The sequence below is a fragment of the Acanthopagrus latus genome, chromosome 4 (assembly GCF_904848185.1).
Source record: "Acanthopagrus latus isolate v.2019 chromosome 4, fAcaLat1.1, whole genome shotgun sequence".
NCBI lineage: Eukaryota > Metazoa > Chordata > Actinopteri > Spariformes > Sparidae > Acanthopagrus > Acanthopagrus latus.
The window spans coordinates 33,948,608-33,968,933 of NC_051042.1; the positions used below are offsets into that span (position 1 = coordinate 33,948,608).

The 20,326-nt window shown below is 41.1% G+C and overlaps 2 protein-coding genes across 3 annotated transcripts; both read left to right on the forward strand.

Annotated features, from left to right (window-relative positions):
* The first annotated feature begins 3,799 nt into the window (after positions 1 to 3,799).
* Positions 3,800 to 8,193, forward strand: LOC119018274 (CUB and zona pellucida-like domain-containing protein 1). The gene is made up of 9 exons (XM_037095805.1): positions 3,800 to 3,969; positions 4,081 to 4,222; positions 4,469 to 4,612; positions 4,762 to 4,820; positions 4,930 to 5,117; positions 5,716 to 6,110; positions 6,210 to 6,306; positions 6,506 to 6,677; positions 7,179 to 8,193. The coding sequence occupies exons 2-9, from the start codon at positions 4,131 to 4,133 to the stop codon at positions 7,313 to 7,315; spliced, it is 1,284 nt and encodes a 427-aa protein (XP_036951700.1). The 5' UTR covers positions 3,800 to 3,969; positions 4,081 to 4,130; the 3' UTR covers positions 7,316 to 8,193.
* Positions 8,194 to 12,054: 3,861 nt separating this feature from the next.
* LOC119017593 lies at positions 12,055 to 20,003 on the forward strand. Of its 2 annotated transcripts, XM_037094335.1 has the most exons (14): positions 12,055 to 12,188; positions 13,519 to 13,724; positions 13,877 to 14,014; positions 14,609 to 14,747; positions 14,842 to 15,155; positions 15,228 to 15,307; positions 15,608 to 15,749; positions 15,864 to 16,007; positions 16,337 to 16,395; positions 17,219 to 17,409; positions 17,493 to 17,893; positions 18,264 to 18,363; positions 19,067 to 19,262; positions 19,346 to 20,003. In XM_037094335.1, the coding sequence occupies exons 1-14, from the start codon at positions 12,066 to 12,068 to the stop codon at positions 19,486 to 19,488; spliced, it is 2,376 nt and encodes a 791-aa protein (XP_036950230.1). In that variant the 5' UTR covers positions 12,055 to 12,065; the 3' UTR covers positions 19,489 to 20,003. The 2 variants fall into 2 exon arrangements, with proteins under 2 accessions (XP_036950230.1, XP_036950229.1); XM_037094334.1 differs by having other exon boundaries at positions 14,842 to 15,307.
* The last annotated feature ends 323 nt before the right edge of the window (positions 20,004 to 20,326 follow it).

Consider the following 20,326-nt stretch of genomic DNA (forward strand, 5'->3'; position numbering starts at 1 on the left):
AGCCACCATCCCGAGGCGTCGGTGTTTGACAAGTTCAACATGATGTGCAGCAGCGCATCCAAAATGTCTGTTCCACCCATTCTCATAGCTGTGTTCCAAGGACATGACAGCATTGCTGAAAGATCTGAGGTCTTTGATGGCACATATGGGTAAAACTAGTTCTACTTCATGCTTCAGACTTACGGCAAATGATGTCGACAGTAAAACAAGAAGTGCCTTCGTCTCATAGCTGAACATTTAATATTCAGCTCACACTGAAGTTGGGTTAGTCAGTAAGATGGCTTCTCTCACGCTGCTCCTGCATCTGCTGCTCATGGTCTCAGCTGCATCAGCATGGTCCAGGACCAGAACTGACCCAAACATGAAGAGGTTCTACGGTGGATCGCTCACTGTCTCTCCAAAAGGGAGGAATTCAGATGGGACTTATGAGGTAAGTTCAATTTTGAGTGTCAAGCATATCTGACCAGAGTGTATCGTGTCACATCCTGATTTATATGATGTACCTGATTAATAATTTCACTGTCAGAGAAAAAGTGACAATCCTCAGAAAAAACTTAAGTTTTAGAAGTTAATTATGGAAGCCCTAATGGGCCATGCATTCATACATTAGACTTAGACAACTTTATCAGTCCTTTTGGGAGGTTCACTCATGACACACACAGCACTGTTACACACATATAGAGGATCAAAAAAGAACAAACCTGTTGGGTCCAACATGTTGGGTACTTTGGTGTTGCACATGGTTATTGTATAGGTATGTTGTGTTCATGAACACAGACCCTGTCCCTCAGTCTCTGTATTTGCCTGTTCGCCCTCCTCTCCCCCAGAGAGGAGTTGAACAGTTTGATGGGGACAAAGAAGTTCCTCAGTCTGTTTGTCCGGCTCTTTGGAAGGAGCAGCCTGTTGCTGAACTGGCTCCTCTGGCTGCTGGTGAAAGTGTGCAGAGGGTGGTTGGCGTTGTCCAGAATGCCCCGTCTCTGACACCGTCACCAGAGGGTCCAGCTGCGTGCCAACCAATGAGCCGGTCAGCCTTTGTTGTGCTCCTGCAGCGACACACCACAGCGTCCACGGACTGCTAGAACATCCACAGGAGCTTCCTGCAGACAACGAGTTCATCTCATTTGTTTTGTCGAGATCTCGAGTTATTGTCTTGAAATAACAACTGCTGCTTTCCCGAGATAACGAGATAATTTTCTTGAGATCTCGAGATAACGAAACCTTGTTTCCCCGAGATAATGAAATAATTCATTCGAGATCAGTAAATGATGACATGACAAATGTATGAATGCATGGCCCTTTGGGGCTTCCATAGTTCCATGTCACAAAATGTTTTTACAGCTCAACCAGGACGAAACTGAAAGTGTGTGTGTGTGTTTGTGTGTTTTTACAGGGATTATTTACTTTTATTTATTTACTATCATTATTATTACAACATTTAAATCTATTTTATTGTCATTTTTATTACCATTTTTGTCTTTTTTTATTTAATTCAATTTATTTTGTAATCTAGTTTTTGTTTCACTTTATTGTGATCTAAATTTTGGTCTATAATCCGTCCGATTATTAGCTGGTCAGTTACATGAGAAGCACTTAGAGACGATGGGTGTTGTGATGTTCTGCTCAGCCATGAATCTTTGCTTGACTGTGCCTTTACTATCATGTAAGACGTAATTGAAGTAATTCTGATCACAACAAGATGAACATCAATTCAAAGTTTGGTTGCAAAATGAGATATCGAATGGTGTTCCATATTTTTTTTTTGTCTTTCGAGTTCAACAAATTGTGTTTGAGTTGTCCCAAAGATAATCTTTACGATTGTTTGCAGGTGGAACTTCGTGACAAGCAAACCGTACGTGACTGCTTTGTGAATCACTACACATGTCACTATGGTCATTGTGGGTCTCGGACGCACTATGGTGTCACACAAACTGCACGGAATTCCTACAGTTTCACCTGGTGCCAACATGAGGTGCTGACAAAAAGGAAACTCAACAGCAACCTGCCCTTTGGGATCAGGTGAGATATCGCTTTGATTTCATGAGAAAAATCCACCTCAGAATTTGATCTTGAAATACATCCTGTAATTATATTTCTTGAAAACTTGAAGATCATTTTATGATGGTTGGACCCAATGGTTCTTCACTTATTTGCTAAGTCCCTTTGCAAGGAAAAGGCAGTCCAACTACTTTTTCTGTGGCCGGGCAGAACAGTTCTGAACTCCATCCTGTGGTCAGGGAAGACCTTGTTACTTCCCACTGTGCCATTTAAGAGATAACATTCAAAATCTTGACATACTGTCCTCATCATTCAAATATCTATTCAAACAGATACCCCACTAACATCGCTAGTGCCACTGGTGAGGGCTACTGGGTAGGCAACCGTCGAAGCTCATCATCTTACTGGAGAATGATGGCACACATTGACTTGGGAACCCGATCCGATACTGGTAAATCCAACAGAGCTCCAGTGACTACCATGCTGCCCATTCTCAGGTAATGACCACCACCCCATGAAACTATATACCATCATAACTGGAAACAAAGTCTACTGTATTCTGAAAGAAACCACACAGACCCTGTATGATCGGCCGCTGTGATGTTTAAAAAGATCATTTTCTGCTTAGTAGGTTTTTGATTTACTTACTGTGTTATGAAGCATTTCTGTGCATGTTAAAGGTCTGGAAAGTGAAAAATCCCAAAGTCCTGCTCCTGCATATATATATATATGTGCACACATACAGTTTCTACCACTGCATTTGTGTTTTTTTAGATCACTCTACCTTCTTGGCCCTACTCCTCAGAGAAGTCTCACTCTGTAGCTAAAATGGACACAATGTGAAAAGGAATGCTGCAGCGATGCACCATATGAAAAAAATGGTGTGTTTTTTTGACATATATGACCTCTTGAGAAAGTCCCCCCTAATCATGCAATTAAAATCTCAAACATGAAACTGCAGTCTTAATTTAATTACATTTCCACAAGTTTCAACTGATACTGATGTAATTTCTATTGACTCAGTGATGTGAATCCACTTTTCTTACTTAACTACAAACAATTATTGTGTTCAAGTTGTATTTCATCAGAAGAAAACCAATTCTTTGGATTTGTATGTTACAGAGTAGCCGTGAACTGCCCTCGATCATTCAGTCTGAATGTGTTTGACCCTGATGGTGACCAAGTCAGATGCAGGGTAGCAACAAGTTCCAATACCTACGAGTGTGGGCTGTGTGGTCTGACGACAGATTTCTCTTTTGATCAGGTAAGGAGGAACTCCAGTCCATCCATCCTTTTTTAGGAGTAGGAAGCTACATCACATTATTATTGTCCTTAACTTTAGGCAATTCATCAAATAAAGAGGTTGTGAGCTTTCCGTATGAAACGTGATTCCTCAAATTTAAAAAGTAATTGTAGTGAACACTGGAGATATAAATGGGACTGAAACCAGGAATGCTAAATGTAAAATAGAGTTTGTGCCACAGTAATAATTCACTAATCAACCGATTTAAAAGCCACAGCTTTTGCCTCCATGGAGTGATTTGGGGCATTTTCAGTGGTGTTACTGGGAAACTGTGCCTGGCTTTTAGAATAGAAATCATCACAAGATGGAGATGTTTATTGCAACTCACTGAGCCAGTGTTTGTTTGAAGTTGTTTAACCCGAAGCAGCAGTTGTCATTTATACTGTGTGATGACAATATTTTTCCTTTTTGTCAGAATTCCTGCACCTTAAAGTATATACGCAGCAGTTCGTATGGGTACACACCCTTTGAGCTTGTGGTGGAGGACTTTCCCAACAGAAACATTACGCTGTCGTACTCTGATGGATCGTACACAACAAAGGGCCCCCTCTCTGTGGGAAGGAGGAAACGTCAAAGCCCACTCACCACCACAACTGTCCCAACGACCACGGCGCTTTTCCGAAGATCAATTGCTCCTTTGAGCAAACTCCCCCTGCAGTTCACAGTTTATGGTTCAATATATATATATATTTTATTTTAGCAGCATTGATTCAAATGTAAATATATATTATCAAATATTATCAATGACTCAACGCCCGTCTCCTCTGCCATCTGATTTTCAGTGGACTCTGCTGCCCCTTCATGCACTGATGGTGATTACTTTCCCATTTTCATGGCACCAACTCCAATTAATGGAGCAAATCTTCCGGCGTTTGTCAACCAGACAATCAACATCAAAGTCAGATCCAGAACACAAAACGCCACGTAAGGAAATGTTGTTTTTAAAACATTCTGTAATTTTGCAGCAGATTTGCGAGCACCACATGTGTGTAATGTGCATTGACATTAGATTTTCCTGTTATTTTTACAATGTGACTTACTTTCTGTAAATTAACACAGATTATTTTATCACAAACATATCCAAATTATATCTAAAGAAGTGTAATTATAATGCTGTTTAAGAATAATGTTTCCCATTGATAAAAAATGTCAGCATTATTTCTCTTGTAGGATTTATGGCCTGATTGTCACTGGACCGAAGGGAATTTCCAAATCCAAAATCTCCACAGAGGAATACGTCATAAAATGGAAGCCGACTGAAAATGAAGTGAATGATCATTTCCCTATTTGCTTTATTTCTGAAGCAAGGGACAGGTGAGTTTTACATGAATCGTTTGGTTAAATAGGGAAACTTACTTACAACATTGAACAACAAACCAGATTTTTATCCAAACTTTCATAAAAAAAAAAAAACACACAACAAACGAACAAAAAAACCCATTTCCTCTGTGTTTTTATTTCAGAAACGGCAGAGGTTATCAGTCAGAGCTACGCTGTGTAACTGTTGATGTTGGACGCCATGGTTAGTAGATGACATTTATTTATTAGACAACATGAATTTTACAAGTAGATCTTCAAGTGTATGAAGCCTGCATCGTCACAGTGACACAAATAAATGTACATATATTTAGACACCACCGTGACATGCAGTGAAACAACGATGAAGGTGGAGGTGGAGAAGACGTACCTCATCAGACGCTTCGAGGACAGCTTGCATCTCAACGACTTCCAGGATTCTTCCTGCAACCTGACAACACGTTCCAACTCAACCCACCTGGTGGCCGTCATGTCGCTGAACACATGTGGAACCCTGATTGATGTAACGCGCGTAGAAACTGTTGAACTGCTTTTGAATCTTTGCCCACATCTGTGTCCTCTTCAGCCATTCCACATCAACTGTTACTAGCAACTCGATCTGACACCTGGGCCGATACAGAGCACCCATCAGATAACAGATGTATAAACTACTAAACCTGTATGGAAGTGGAGGAAGAGGATAATTGCCATACAACTTCAATTTAATATCTATTTTGAAAATTCCTTTAAAACCTTAAAATCCCACATTTTCGATGACCGACGGGAGCTGGAACAAACTTGACAAACTAGACAAAATCTGGTGCTGAAATTGGCAACACTCGTGCCAAACCCCCTCGAAATTACAGCCTTGCATCCTGAACATGTGGCCCCTTTACTGGTGGGGTCCAGAGTCAAATATGTGATTATGTGATTTTTAAGTTAACAAATCCTATAAACGGTGAACAACTTGTGTAAGCACATCCATGACACCAGATCTTTACAGGGTTACTTAGTTAGGAATCGTGATCAGGACGGAGAAGAGTGGCATCGGTCTTTAATTTTTAATCAAGGTAGGACCAACTATTTCTTCCTTTCCAAATGTAATTCTGTTTCGTTTTCAGGAGGATGGCGATAACATCATCTTCAAGAACGAGATCACCTCTGCTGACACAAATGGAGTCATTTCCAGACAACATGACGTCGAGATCGCCTTCTCGTGTGCCTATCCCAAGGTCACCAACCTAACCCTGGGATTCACGCACAAAAACCCGTACGCCTTCACAGAGAAAGGCTTCGGTGCGTTCACCTTCCAGTTTGAATTCTTTGAGAGCGAGCGGTTCAGAACACAAGTCACCAGCAGCACTTACCCAGTGGAGGTGTACCTCAAACAGATGATGTTCATGCAGATTGAGGCGACCACCTCCATCCCCAGCACAGAGCTGTTCGTGGAGTCCTGCAGGGCCACTCCCTACGACAATCCCAACTCTCGCATCAGCTACACCATCATCCAAAATGGGTGTGTGTGCACAGTGAACAGTGAGCTTTTGTTTATTAGCCGATTATCGGAAGAATTGCCTGTATTTCTCTCATAAATTATAACCGCCTCATGTTGCAGGTGTGTGAAGGACAACACAGTGCAGATCTACCCCAGCTCCAGGACTCAGTTCAGATTTGGAATGGAAGCTTTCGAGTTCATCGGTGCTCATGAACAGGTGAGGTCATTTTGTAAATCAAACGTGTTTCCTATTATAAATATTACGTAGCTTCCACCACCTAAGAAGTCAGGATTTATTGGCAGTAACATGTTTATCATATTAATTAATTGTTTTAAGACTGAATAAACGGTTCCTCTCTGTCTCTCTGATAACTTTTTTGCAAACTGAGTCTGATTTTACGTCTTTGTGTCTGCAGGTGTACATCACCTGCTCAGTCATCCTGTGTGAGTCTGGTGTTTCTGGAACCAGGTGCTCTCAGGGATGTGTCACAGGCAACAATCGCCGCAAAAGAGAAGCTGTGGCCGAGACTTCGAGCCACTTCATTTCCCAGGGTCCTTTGCACCTGGTTAAAACTTCTGACAGCCAAGGTCAGCGCGCACGTCCACACAGCCGTCAGTTCTTAAGACAGTGCTGCTGTAGATGAATCTGAAGAGCTCTAATACAACAGTCCTGCAAAAACCTGAACCATCTGTGTAGTTTCCATATTTAAGTTGGAGCCCATGAAGTCAAACCAAATTATTAATTCAAAACTCACCTGTCCTTCGGTTCAGAAACAAAGCAAATAGGATCAATAATGATGATTCGATTCATTTTCAGTTGGCTTCCGTGTTATTACATAATTCCTCAGTGGAGATTCTCTGGTATGAAATTCACTTTTGGTCCAGTGACAATCAGACCATAAATCCTACAACAGAAACAATGCTGTCATTATTTTGGAATGGGGAACAACACGTGACATTAAATATAACAAATATTCTCTACACGCTCGTGATAAATGAATCTGTGTCGAGGACGGTACTTTGTGGTGCTGTTGAGTTGTTATTCTACCTGAATTCTTTTCTGTTTGTTTTTTTCTTCTTCTGTTTCAGCATCAGGTCTGAGCCTGAACATGGGCTTGAACATCGTCTTCATTGTCGGCTGCCTCCTGGCATGCGGCGTGGTGATCTACCGCTCGAGGAGGTCCAACGCTAAATACCAACCGCTGCCAACCTCCGAGACGGACTGAAGACCGAGAAGCCATTTTGATTCACAACAGTCTGTGTGTTTCTGTCTCTTCTGAGGGGTTTTATTGATGGTTTGAATCATTGTCACACAATCCACAGTTTGAAAAAGTTACTTCCATCGGTTGAGACAACGTGAAGCACATAGTGTGTGGATGAGTCTGTACAGATGTTACTCAGCACCTCAGCTGCTCTGAAAACTGGAGATTTAAGGGAAACATTGTCATCACTTGATATGAGTTTGAGTATACTGATTACATGTTTTAAGGGTAAGGCTAAACACATGGCTAATGTATATTCTCTTCACTTAAACCTCATGTCAGTAATCATTTTAAGAATATATCATATCTATAGAAGTTCGTAGAAAGGTGCAGGATAAAGGTCTCAACATTATTATGATTTTGAAATGTCTGTTGGGTCAAATATGTCGGGTCAGAATTCTTACAGTTGTTTCCAGCTGTCAGACAGTAGTGTAACGCTGTTGGTCCCACCTGCTATCTGTGTTTCGTCAGCGATCAAGAGTCTTAGGAGTTGCCAGTTTGTGGAAGAAAACACACACACATGTCCTTCAGTGTGCGCTCAGCGTGCTGTGCTGCCTCTTGCTAGCGATAGCATCACTGACTAACATTTGCACACACTGGCAGCCACTCGAGGAGGCAAACGATTCGACAACAGCAGTGTTGTAACATGATGTGATTGAAGGGGGAGATGGACTGTCAGCAAAAACACATTTAATGATAAAGTTTTTTCATATATGTTTGTAGAGCTGCGATAGCTATTTGATTAACTATTTAGTGGATCAAATGAAAATGTATTGGGAACTTTTCTTTTTTTCTTTTTGTATTTTGGACTTTTTGGATTACAGTTGACCTAATTAAAGTCCTTTGACCTGTTACCTTCCTTTGCATGTGTGCATTTGCATCTCATTTTCTGAAAATAGCAAGAATATTATATAACAGTTAATAAACATTCCAACAATCCACCACTGCCCTCACTGCTATATCAAAAAATCCTGAAAACTACACTCCAATCATAAATATTAACTCAGCCAACAAACAAAACAGGAAGATGAAATTTGCAGTCTCATCTTAAAAACCAGGTCACAAAAATGGCTTTTGTTTGTCTTCCAAGCGCCACTGAGCAGCTTTCATAGGAATGACAGGGCTCCGCCTCCAACGCTGTGCACTGAGACACGGCTCACAAAAACATTCATAAAGTCCAACATCCTTTGGGTTGTTGCAGAAACTCCAACCTGAGTCCTTCAAAAAAGAAATCCACAGTCCAGCAGCATTAAACAACTTCAACCAATCGTTCACAGACTTGTACAGACGACAGAGAGAGACGGATAGTCTCAATTTCCACCTCATGTTACTCAAACTAGAAACTAAACTACAGCTGAACTCAGAGTGCATACCTCTGCCAACGGTCCCCTTCAGTTCAGTCGAGCCTAATCCAGTATCAGATCAAATATATTCAAATCTTCTAGATTCTGATTTTTATTTGGATGCATGTGATTATTCATTATTTCCCAGGAAATTAACAAAAGTGTTTCAAAATTTTAAAGAAACTGAGAAGAATAGTTCCTGGATACGCCCCTTATCCACAGATCCTCTATCCAAGTTTAGGGAAAATACATTCAGTAGGTTTTGTCTAATCCTGCTGACAAATCAACAAACAAACCAACAAACAAACCAACAAACAAACCAACAAACGGACATGCATGAAAACAAAACCTCTGATGAATGCAATTACAAAAATGTGGTAAGTTACTATGAGGACAAACTGGTCTGATGAGTGTGACTGTTTTCCTTGCATTTTCCTGGCATCAGATATAACTTCTTCTAAGTTAGAACATCTGACACCCATGGCTGTGTGATTGTTTCCAGCTGAACTCAGTGGCCCTGCCTTTTAATCCAGACAGGAGATCACACCTGCTGCAGCATTGTCTGCAAAAGTTGGCCTTTGTTGAGGAAAACAAAGACATCCTGAGCTGCTTCTAATTTGGTCAGGTTCAGTTTACCTGGGTAACCTTGTAGACCAACAAAGGATGTGTGGGTTGCCTTTGGTAGACATTCAATTTAAAAGTGTGGGAGGTGACTCTGGAGGATGCTTCAGACACTTTGAGTTGGCAGCCCACCAGAGCTGTTGGTAAGTTAGTGGTTAGAAGGAGTTGAGAAAACCTGGCACATTAATTTCCCAACACAGTCCACTTCTGCTTTGACCACCTAGCAGTCGTGGAGCATATGGAACCCTTCTTTGCAGAAATCTGCATCTTCAACCTCCATCAAGTTACCCACACCAACTATAACCTGTCACTCATCAGCTGACACACATTACAACCACTGACAGCATTGAAACAAGACGATAAAGTTACATTTCAACTATGTACTGCTGTGAAACACTGACATTCATGTTGATACCACTTGACTCACATCACATACCCAAACACTGACGCAGTCCAATCACACCCACCTAAGTTAGCAACGGTTTCCCCCCGATGGCAGGAAGAACTGCTCATGAAGGGCCCGAAGAGCCTCTGTTGAGAAACTTCTTTCTTTCTTGTGTGCTTCATCTGTCTTTGTAAAATTAATAACTGTCATCATACAAGTGTCGGAGGCAGAGTGATTAATAACCCGTGTTGTTTATATTCATTGTGAACTTGAAATGTTTGTTTTGCCTCGGATCAAACTTCAGTAGCTTTCACTGGCTCGTTTCCCTGAACCAAATGAACGATGTGGAAAAATGAGGGTTGTCGTAATGAAAATGCTCAAGTTTGTCACACTTTAGTCTCTGACCTCAGCTAATGTTCAAGGTTGTTATTAAAGCTACATTTTAAGTGTTAATATGTTGTCAGTTGAAATACACAGATCTTAATAGTGAATAAAACTTCCTGGATGCATGAATGTGAAGACCTGAAAACATAATGTAGGTAAATGGTGTGTGATTGAGAGGGAAATTCTCTAATGTCCCCTCATTATTTTGATATTTTATTCTTGCATATGAAACTAAATACCAAACCTGATGTTTGTCCAACTCGCACTTGCACAATGAAGTCTTAGTTTGAGAGACAAGTCGTACAAAATGTATTCAGGCGTCATGGAACATCGCCTGTCCTCGCCCTGCTTACTGTAATTCCATATAATCATGCTCTTTATCATGATTAAACTCTGAGGTATGTGTGCATTCACTTCCTTGTTGGTTTTGGCACAGGCTTAATACAACAACAAAGTCTTAAAACTGAGACAGAATCATCACAATGCATGACATGTTTTCATCCTGCGTTGTGCAGGTGATGATGGTAAAATGTGATCCTGGACACACCAGTTGTACACCTGGAAACTACAACAAAAGTGGATGGAATACTTTGCCAGATCTGTCCTGATAGCATCAAAGCTATGCATGATGCAGCTATGAAACTTGCCAGGTGTGCAGCTGAGATCAAAATATAGGCAGAAATACAAGATGGGTGTGGTCCGAGCAAGGGCACCTGGACACTAAATGTTGGAAGGGAGAATTGAGCCATTGGACGTCTGTCTGTGACACAATAGCATCACATCTGTGCAAGATACAATCATGAAGCTGTACAGACGTATAGGTGAGATCTAAATGAAGATCAGGCTGTAAGATGAGGGGGGTAGAATGACCACAAACGCAGTTGTTTTGCAAGCTATTTGTCAATCTGTGGACAGATTTTTTCAGTGCAGTAACGTCACCGTTTTGCAAGATGTAGTCATGAAAACTTACAGATGTGTAGGTGGGACAAATGTTCCTAGTCTGAAGAAGGGAGGATCTGACCAATGAGTGCTGAGTTATCGCGTCATGATGCAGTAATCCCATCACTGGATGGTCTCCAGTTGAAATGAATTGGACTGAGTATAAAAGGGACATTGTTCAGCTAAAATATTTGTAACCATTTGAGGCTGCAGGTTGTAAACTCACCCTGGTGAGTTTATTGCAGAAATTAAACAGAAACACAAGTTTATGATGCTTCCATGTTTTTTTCACCAAGATAATCGTCTCAGATGAACACCACTTTGTGATTTCTGAAACTAACTGTGTAGCAGTAAGAAGCTAATACAGACGACATCACGGTCACATGACTGAAACGTCTCCACCACTAAGAGTCTTACTGCACAATTACTATCCAGGTTTTCTATAAACTGACGTACAAGTTGTAAAGTCAGAGTTAGAACAGTGTGGAACTAAAGTGGCCTGTAAAGACGGACTAGTGAGTAGATGAGTCTCCGTGTTGCTGTGAGGACGTGAAGAGCTTCAAAACTGTGGGACATCTAGTGATAAGTTTATGTTGGAGAACAGAACATGTAAATAATTTGTGGTAGCCACACACCTTATTTCAGACAGTTCAACCAAATAAAAAAAACTCAGACTTTGAGACGATGGAACTGGACGTGCAAAACTGATTTCTGGGCATCACTGTATTCAAGTCCTAACCCTCACCCAGGTCAGAGCAGAACAGAAACAAAAAGCTAAATGCCTCTGCCTCCACCTCTGATAGATGAGATGTAGATTACCTGCTCGTTATACAATGAGGTATCAGACAGGTTTCTCATTTATGGGAAAACTGAGACATTTTGATTTTAATCAGTCTGTTTGTTTGATGAAACCAGTTTTGCAGCTGGACCACGGGTCCACATATCTTTTTAACCCGCATGACTGCTCATCAGTTTCTCCAGCAGGTATATATAAACACCCTGCAGATGACAAATCTGAAGACAGAGGAGAGTCTGCAGCATCATGGCCTCCACACTGGTGATCCTGCTGCTGCCGCTCCTGGTCTCGCTGGCCTCGGCATCACATCACTATGGTGCAACCTCGACCTTCACCTACAAGGGGAAAAACCCTGATGGCTCACACAGGGTGAGTGATTCAACTTTAAATGAGACACAACATGAAATACAGACAACATGTGGATTTATATGTTCACTTTATCTATATTATTAACCCTAACCCATTATTATTATTATTATTATTATTATTATTATTATTATTATTATTATTATTATTGTTGTTGTTGTTGTTGTTGTTGTTATTGTTGTTATTCTGCAGAAGCGAATTAAGACCATTTTTCAAAACAGCCTTGAGTCTTTTTTATCCTATGGAAAATGAAAAAAAAAAGATCTGCAGATTTCTGAGCCTAAAGTCAGAATTCAAACTTTCTCTCTGAGGAAATTCTGATGAATATCTTTCTCTCTGAAACAATAAAAATCCCACTGATACAGATCTTGTTTGCATACCAAAGAACCTAAAATATTCTGTCACTTTTCAAGGAAGTTATTTAAAATATATAAAAGTTTTTACAGCTGATGTCTCTTGTTTTTGGTGCAACATGCAATACCAGGAAAAGACAGAAGACAGAAACAGCAAAAAATAATATGGATTGTTCTATGAGTGCTTAATTATTATGAATTATACTCTTGTGTTTAGTATGTTGATAAAGAATCTGAGATAACACCAGCCATCATCATAAACCTTCAGCATGATCATATGTTCATGTTCAGTGTTCAAAGCTGCTCTGTGTTGTTCCTACAACACATGGTGTCTGCAGAACCACATTTTGTCATGATGACACATATGCACACACACACACACACACACACACTTGAATTCAGACTTTGAACTCAAAGAAAAAACACATTTTTGAGAAAAAAGTGATTTTTGTCTTAATGTAACGAATCACAACTGGAGAATTTTCAAGATGATATATATTAGTATTTTGTTTTTTGTCTACCTTTAATTATGTCCACATTCAAACAATGACTTCATCGACATATTGTAATATTATTGGTTTTCTGATTTTAAAAACATCTGCTGTGAAATGACCAAAACAAGCTCACAGAGTTCAGGTAATTGAAAATTGGAAGTCAGCCCCACAGTCCACAGTGCTGATGGCTTCCATCCATAATACAGATCTGAACTCATCCACCTGCCCAGCTCACCTGATTTGACCCCATCAGACTACCACCTCTTCCCTAAGATGAAGAAGGAGCTCACTGGTCACCATTTTGATGATGATGCTGAAACTTTTTACAATGATGAATAAATGTTCTAGGTTTTCTGAAATTGACTCCTTGCACCTTAGGCAGTGAAGTTATGACCTCTCATAAACCCTCTTGAAATATAATGCAATGTCATTTTAAAACAGGGTTCTCCAACTGCACAATTGATTAATCTCATCTATGTTCCACAGATTGACGTTCGCAGCAGGGAAACCTTTACCTTTTGCAATCACGAACTTAACTGGTATTGTTACAATGGCAACTGTGGCAGTAGCACCAGTTATCGGAGAGGCACACTCGACAGCAGCACCAATGCACCACAATATATTGGCCAATGGTGCGAAACTGAAACGGTCTCAACAAGAAGAGTCACGAGTGACAAACCTTTTAATTTGAAGTGAGTTTTGTGTTTCATTAAATCAGATTAATATTGTTGCTGCTGTTCTTTATTTATTGAGTGAAGTTTGTGAAGCTTCATCATAGTCAAACCTGCTTTAAGTCTCCCAGTTGCACATAATTAATCAAGAACATTGTTTCCACACATACCAGGACATCCAGCTGCTGTTGGGTCCAAACCCGAAACGGTTTAAACAGTTGGTCTCAACTGACCTCTGTGGATTTGGGAACAAGATCTGACACTGGAAAACCAAACAGATCACCAGACATCGCCATTCTTCCTCTCCTACGGTAAGTTCCCTGCAGTGAGGGTGAAACAGATCAGTTAAACTCTGATCACTAGTCTCTAGTCTAGTCTAATTTTGTGGGAACCTGTGGGAGATGTCCTGGAATAACTGGGCTGAAAGCAAAACGTAGACTGCAAACATTGTTACCGGGAATGTTTCCTACAGACCAAAAGATCTTCCAGCAGAATCATTTACAAAATGTCACATAAAAATGACTGGCTTTGATTGATTTGGTTGATATATTCATTTTGAACATGAAATCAAAACAAAGAACAGCAAATATATTTATAACTATACCTAATATTATAACTATAACTAATCTACTATATTTTATTAACATCAAAATGTTCAGAAAACAGTAGGAGGAAGTACATACACGTGTATATATTGTGTCATTTGGCAAAAGAGTGGGGGTCTGTGGGCAAGATGGAGAGAAGTTTACCATTGTCCAGTTGTGTATTCAACCAAGTTCCCATTTCTGATTTTTACTGCAGTTCTGTGTGTAGTTTGTTCATGCGGTGTCACTGTACCAAACTGTCAACGTGGCCAACCCACTTTGCAAAAGACTGTTACTAACTGTTAATGTTTTCTATTCAAGCGTGCCCCAGAACTGTCCACGGACATACAAACTACCATCGTTTGATCCTGACCGTGACAACGTTCAATGCAGATATGGAAACATCAGATCTGTGGAGTGCAGCGCGTGCACCTCACCTTCAGGCTTCGACTTAGATCAGGTTAGTCAACAAATTCATAAACAAGGTATGAGGAAACTGATTATTGATGAATTGATTGATGCCTAACTTAACTAGTACTTGCTCACATCCGCAGGGCTCTTGCACATTAAACTACCTCTCCGCCCCTGCTGACAGCAGAGTTTATGGATTTGAGATGGTTGTGGAGGACTTCCCAAAAAGGAGCATCAGTCTGACCTACGATGATGGATCCCGGTCCTACAGGGCGCCACTACCTGTGAGGGCAAAGAGACAAGCAACAACCACAGCTGCACCCACAACCTCATGGTGGTGGTGGCAGACAACCACAGTTCCAACCACAACCTCATGGTGGTGGCAGCCAACCACAACTACAGCTGCACCCACAACCACAACTCCAACCACAACCTCATGGTGGTGGTGGCAGACAACCACAACTACGGCTGCACCCACAACCACAACCACAACTCCAACCACAACCTCATGGTGGTGGTGGCAGACAACCACAGCTACCCCAACAACCACAACATACACTGGCGCCAATAATCCTCTCAGTAAACTACCTTTGCATTTCTCTTTTCTGGGTAAGTCATGTTTCACTTCTAATAATTTTCTAACTATATCATTAATGTGCACATCTTTATTCTTTAATATATTAAAGACATTGAGTGGAAACATTTATGAATGTTGCAGCTCAGGCAACTTCCTCATATGTAATGTTACACATGGTGGTCACCAGAAAAGCTAAACCAGACACTTCATTTTTTAAATTATTGACAATTTTTATATTGTAAATTTTCAGTTTACTTTTGTCTTGGTCAAGAAACTGTAGTGGAACAATTGCTTTTGTTTTTTAAATTTGATTTGATTTGTTTCAACTCCAGTGGACCCATCTGCTCCATCATGTCAGGAGGGGCTCTACTTGCCAAGGTTGTTGCCCCCAACACCTGCAAATGGAGTACGCATCCAGGCAGAGATCAACAAAGAACTGGAGATAAAAGTCAAAGCACAAGCTTCGGCAGCAACGTAAGTAAGAATCAACGAGATCAATGTGGCAGAGAAAACAATTTTATAATTTCAGCAGGTGAAATAACATCAGATTAAAGAAGTCTGTGTTTTCTTTCTTTTGTTTTCATGCAGAGTGATTGATATCATCATAAGTGGGCCCTTGAATATCAGCAAGCACAGGACCACAAACGGCGATTTTGCCATTAGGTGGACACCTATCACGGACGAACTGGGAAATTATTTCTCAATCTGCTTTGCTGTTGAAGCCATGGCAGGGTGAGCTCAGAGTCGAGAGAAAGTGAAAATTAGGAAAGCTACGAAAAAAACAAAACTTATCAAATTGCCAAGATTTAAAGAGTAAAATGTAATTCATTAAATGGTTAAATCAGAGGAAAACCTGTTAAGACTGGAAAGTCTGGTTTCAGTCACTTAATATTTTCACATCTGTCACTTTACATGTAAGTAAAGTTAGTAGACAAAAACAAACATAATGACTTCAAAGGTGCAATATGTAAGAATTTGCCACCTGTCTCAGCAAGGTCAGTCCAAACAAACTGATCCTCCTCAGTTAAAATGTTGCAACATTGTTTACTGATGCTTTCCAGGTCGAGCATCTACCAGTCTGAGATGAGGTGTGTTGTGGTGGACGTCGTGGATCAAATAGGTGAGTTCAAGTGTTTAGTACCAACATTTTGTTGTGTAACTAAAATTGTAATGGTTTGTTTTCACCCAATGTGCTAACACATGCTAAACATTGTGTTAAAGCATCAAATAATGGCAGTGTAACTGTTGTGCATGAGAGAACAGTTTTTGAAACTGCAAGACCTGGACTCATGTTAAGTGCTGTGTTCCTGTTATCTTTGCTACGATACAAAACCATCAATTGGATGCAGGATTACCAGAAAAGCAATAACTCGTCTTTACTGGCAACAGCTGAGGGTTGGAACACTTCAAAACTACTAACTACAAAACCTTCCACTTGATTTACAGCACCCACCATAACACTGTTGCCTACCAAGTACACTCCCTCATGGCAGTGGTACTCTCTGATGATAGTGTTCCCCTCAGCCGAGCATTGCAATCTTGCAAACTACAAAAATTCCAGATAACAGGACAAAGAGTTTGAGGCACTGAACTGGCCTCCACATTCCGCAGACACGAAGCTGATTGATAATGAGTCCGATCCCTCTAACTCAACTCTGACCCATCGAGTTTTGGACACAGGACATATGGGGTTTCTCGTGGTGTCCGGCAACAGGATGTTGGCAGCGGTTCATTTAAATGCTGTGGGTTATGAGTTGGGACCTCCATGGATCAGAGCTGTTCTGGCACAGCCTGTACAGGATCATTATGATTGGGATCTGGTGAATTTGGAGGTCCGGTTGATGCTTTGAACTCTTCGTCACTTTCTTTCAGCCATTCCTGAGCTGCTCTTCAGCATAATGTGTATAAATAATTGACAAATATAATGTTTGTCTTTGCCCTAGTTAAATCCTATGTGAGCTGCAGTGAGTCCGCAATGACAGTAGAGATTGAGAAATCTTCATTCCCTCGACTCAGTGAGGATCATTTGCGACTCAATGACCCCACCAACACCGTCTGCAGCCTCCAGAGACACTCCAACAGCACTCATGTCGTCGCTGTCATCCCCCTCAACGCTTGTGGCACTCAGATCGAGGTAACTCAGGTTCATTTGCTGGTTTCATGTGATCTTCTCTTCTCAGCAGTATGATGACCGGGTATATGAATTTTATTCTACAGGAAGATGATGACAACCTCATTTTCACAAATGAAATCACCACCATTGACAGAGGGACGGATGTGATCACCAGGAAACACCTGCTGGAAGTGCAGGTTTGCTGTCAGTACCCAAAACGGGGAAATGTGTCACAGAGCTTCACCGTGCACAGGCCGAACGTAACGGTCTGGGAGAAAGGCTACGGCAAGTTTACCTACGGGTTCGAGTTCTATCCTGACAGCACATTCAGAACCATGGTGGATCCAAATTTGTACCCTCTGGAGTACGAGATAGGGAGCAGGGTTTTCATGCAGATCGAGGCCACCTCTTCAATCAACAACACCGAGCTGTTTGTGGAATCCTGCACCGCTGCACCATATGACAACCCAAACTCCAGGCCAAAATACACCATCATTGAAAATGGGTAAGTATGAGTGTGAGTACACCCTCTAGTGGCGGCAGAGGACATAACAAATCGCATGTCATCATGGATGTGAGTGCGAATGCTTTTCCGTCATGCATGTTTGCTACTATAGACTCCATCTATCCATCCAATTGTAGACAGTGGATGGACAGGTGAACTAAATACTTTAATGCGTTTTACTCTGTAGATGGCTAGTTTAAGCCCTCATATGGAAAAGAGTAGCGTCTGGGTCTGTATGAGAGGACATGAGAATTTTTCCCCATCATGTAGATCCCTTCAATAGAATATTATTCTGCTCTGCCCCTTTAATGATATCGATTGTAAGGCATAAGGAGGTTGTCAAGTTTTATTTTTTCCTTTTTCTGTTAAGGTGTAACGTGGACTCGACAATTCAAAGATACACCCCTGACAACCAAACACAGTTCAAGTTCAGCATGGAGGCCTTCAAGTTCATCGGTCAGAATAACCAGGTGAGGGATGGATTATATGGTTAGACTGGGAGAACTGACTGTAAATGTCTCTGTGATTAGGCCTCAATTACTAGGTCGAATTTATAATTTCCTCCTTCTATCTATCTATCTATCTATCTATCTATCTATCTATCTATCTATCTATCTATCTATCTATCTATCTATCTGTCTATCTATCTATCTATCTATCTATCTATCTATCTATCTATCTATCTATCTATCTATCTATCTATCTATCTATCATGACTAGGGCTATCACCACAAGGGTTTGGACTCCATAGCAAGATAGACATAGGATCGAGGCAAGCAATAGTCTTTAAGATCAAGTATACCTAATCAGACAGAGCCGGCAAACAAATCTGACAGGGGTCAGGCAGAGGCAGGTTGAAGGGTAAACAGGCAGTGGTTGGTAACAGGAATCTCTAGAAGGTGGAGGTAATCAAGGTGGGGGTATACAATCAGAGAGGAGGACAAAACCAAACGAGCAGGGAGGGGAGAATCTGAGGAGAGGTGAATACACAAGACAAAACAGGGGCAAAACTATTACATAGACCAAAACATAACAGTATCTTTAATAAACCCAGAACTGACATGTTTGACCCAAGGCACCATCTTTTATTTGGGGTCTGACAGCTGTTTATCTTAGTTGTTTGACAAGAAGAGAAGTGTATGTCTGCTAAATGACAGCGTGTCCTGTATTCAGGTGTACATCAGCTGTTCAGTCATGATGTGTGAAGCAGGGAACCCCAACACCAGGTGTGCACAGGGATGCATCAACTCCACCCAGCCAGGTGGTCACAACATCGCAAAGAGAGAGGTTGTCACCCAGACTTCAAGGCACCTGGTTTCCCAGGGTCCCCTCCGCTTAAAGAGATCAGCAGAAGGTGCTGAAAGTCCAGGTAATGAGAACAGGGAGTGTTTTCTGAGCAGCACGCCTGCCGTGTTTGAGAGTGGTTTCACATTATGCTTCTCTTTCCTCCAGTGATGAACCTGAACCTGAACCTGAACCTGGTCTTCATCGCTGGATGTCTTCTTGCAGCTGTCGGCATGATCAGTGCTGTGGTCATGTACAAAACCAAAATGTCAAAGGTCAAATACCAACCTCTGCCCACATTCGAGAGTTAAACAACTGTGTGAGCAGAATATAAGATCTGTTTTTTTAAGTTTGAAGATATGAAGCTCTTGATGATGGGTGTCAGGTGTCTAATTAAATGGACTGTTAAACAAATGCATGTATCTTACATACAGAAAGTTTTATATTAAATGCAACTTAAATTGAAGGATGAACAGCTGGTGCTGCAGCTGCTGGCTATTCAGGTGTTGTGTTTACTGTCATGGGATTCAATCTAACCTTACAACTGTTTCTACTTTTATGTATTACAGTATGATCTATCTTCATTTATGTGTGTAATCTGTTCAAAATGATATATGAATATGTACAAACTGGCCACTTGTCAAATTACAACTCAGCAATTTGGGGTAATGCTGTAGGTACCTTAGGTTATATAGGTAGAATGGCAGATGTAGGACCATGATGCATTTGGGTTGGGTTCTGTTTTTTAGCTGAGCGGGAGAGGCATGCAGGATTCCTTTCATTTGTTTGCTTGCTTTTTGGGAAATAAACCATGAAAAAAAACAAAGGAACTTTGAGTGGACATTTAACTCCCTTTGCCTGCGAACATTACATGCTTCCAAAAAAACTGATATTTGAAGGTTGAATAAAGAAGCAATCTGTAGATTGGGGGGAAAATAGTCAATAAACAAATGTCTGTCCAGGACCAACTGCAGGGGTGTTGCCAGTCTTGGCAAGCAACCTGTAATGCCCTCCTCCAGTCAGCTGTGTAGAACCAAACCTGGCGGACAGACATCCTAAACCAGTCCCTATCTTCACCCTGGGTCAGAAAGTGTGGCTTTCTTCCAAGGATCTTCCCCTCCAAACAGACACTCGTGAGTTGGAACCCAG

Excerpts from the sequence above, each read along its gene's own strand:
- LOC119017593 (XM_037094334.1), top strand. The coding sequence starts at position 12,066 with ATGGCCTCCACACTGGTGATCCTGCTGCTGCCGCTCCTGGTCTCGCTG. Across the intron at positions 16,396-17,218 it reads GGACGTCGTGGATCAAATAG|TTAAATCCTATGTGAGCTGC; the intron begins GTGAGTTCAAGT and ends TCTTTGCCCTAG. Across the intron at positions 18,364-19,066 it reads TCATCGGTCAGAATAACCAG|GTGTACATCAGCTGTTCAGT; the intron begins GTGAGGGATGGA and ends TCCTGTATTCAG.
- LOC119018274 (XM_037095805.1), top strand. The coding sequence starts at position 4,131 with ATGGCACCAACTCCAATTAATGGAGCAAATCTTCCGGCGTTTGTCAAC. Across the intron at positions 4,223-4,468 it reads TCCAGAACACAAAACGCCAC|GATTTATGGCCTGATTGTCA; the intron begins GTAAGGAAATGT and ends TTTCTCTTGTAG. Across the intron at positions 6,307-6,505 it reads TCATCGGTGCTCATGAACAG|GTGTACATCACCTGCTCAGT; the intron begins GTGAGGTCATTT and ends TTGTGTCTGCAG.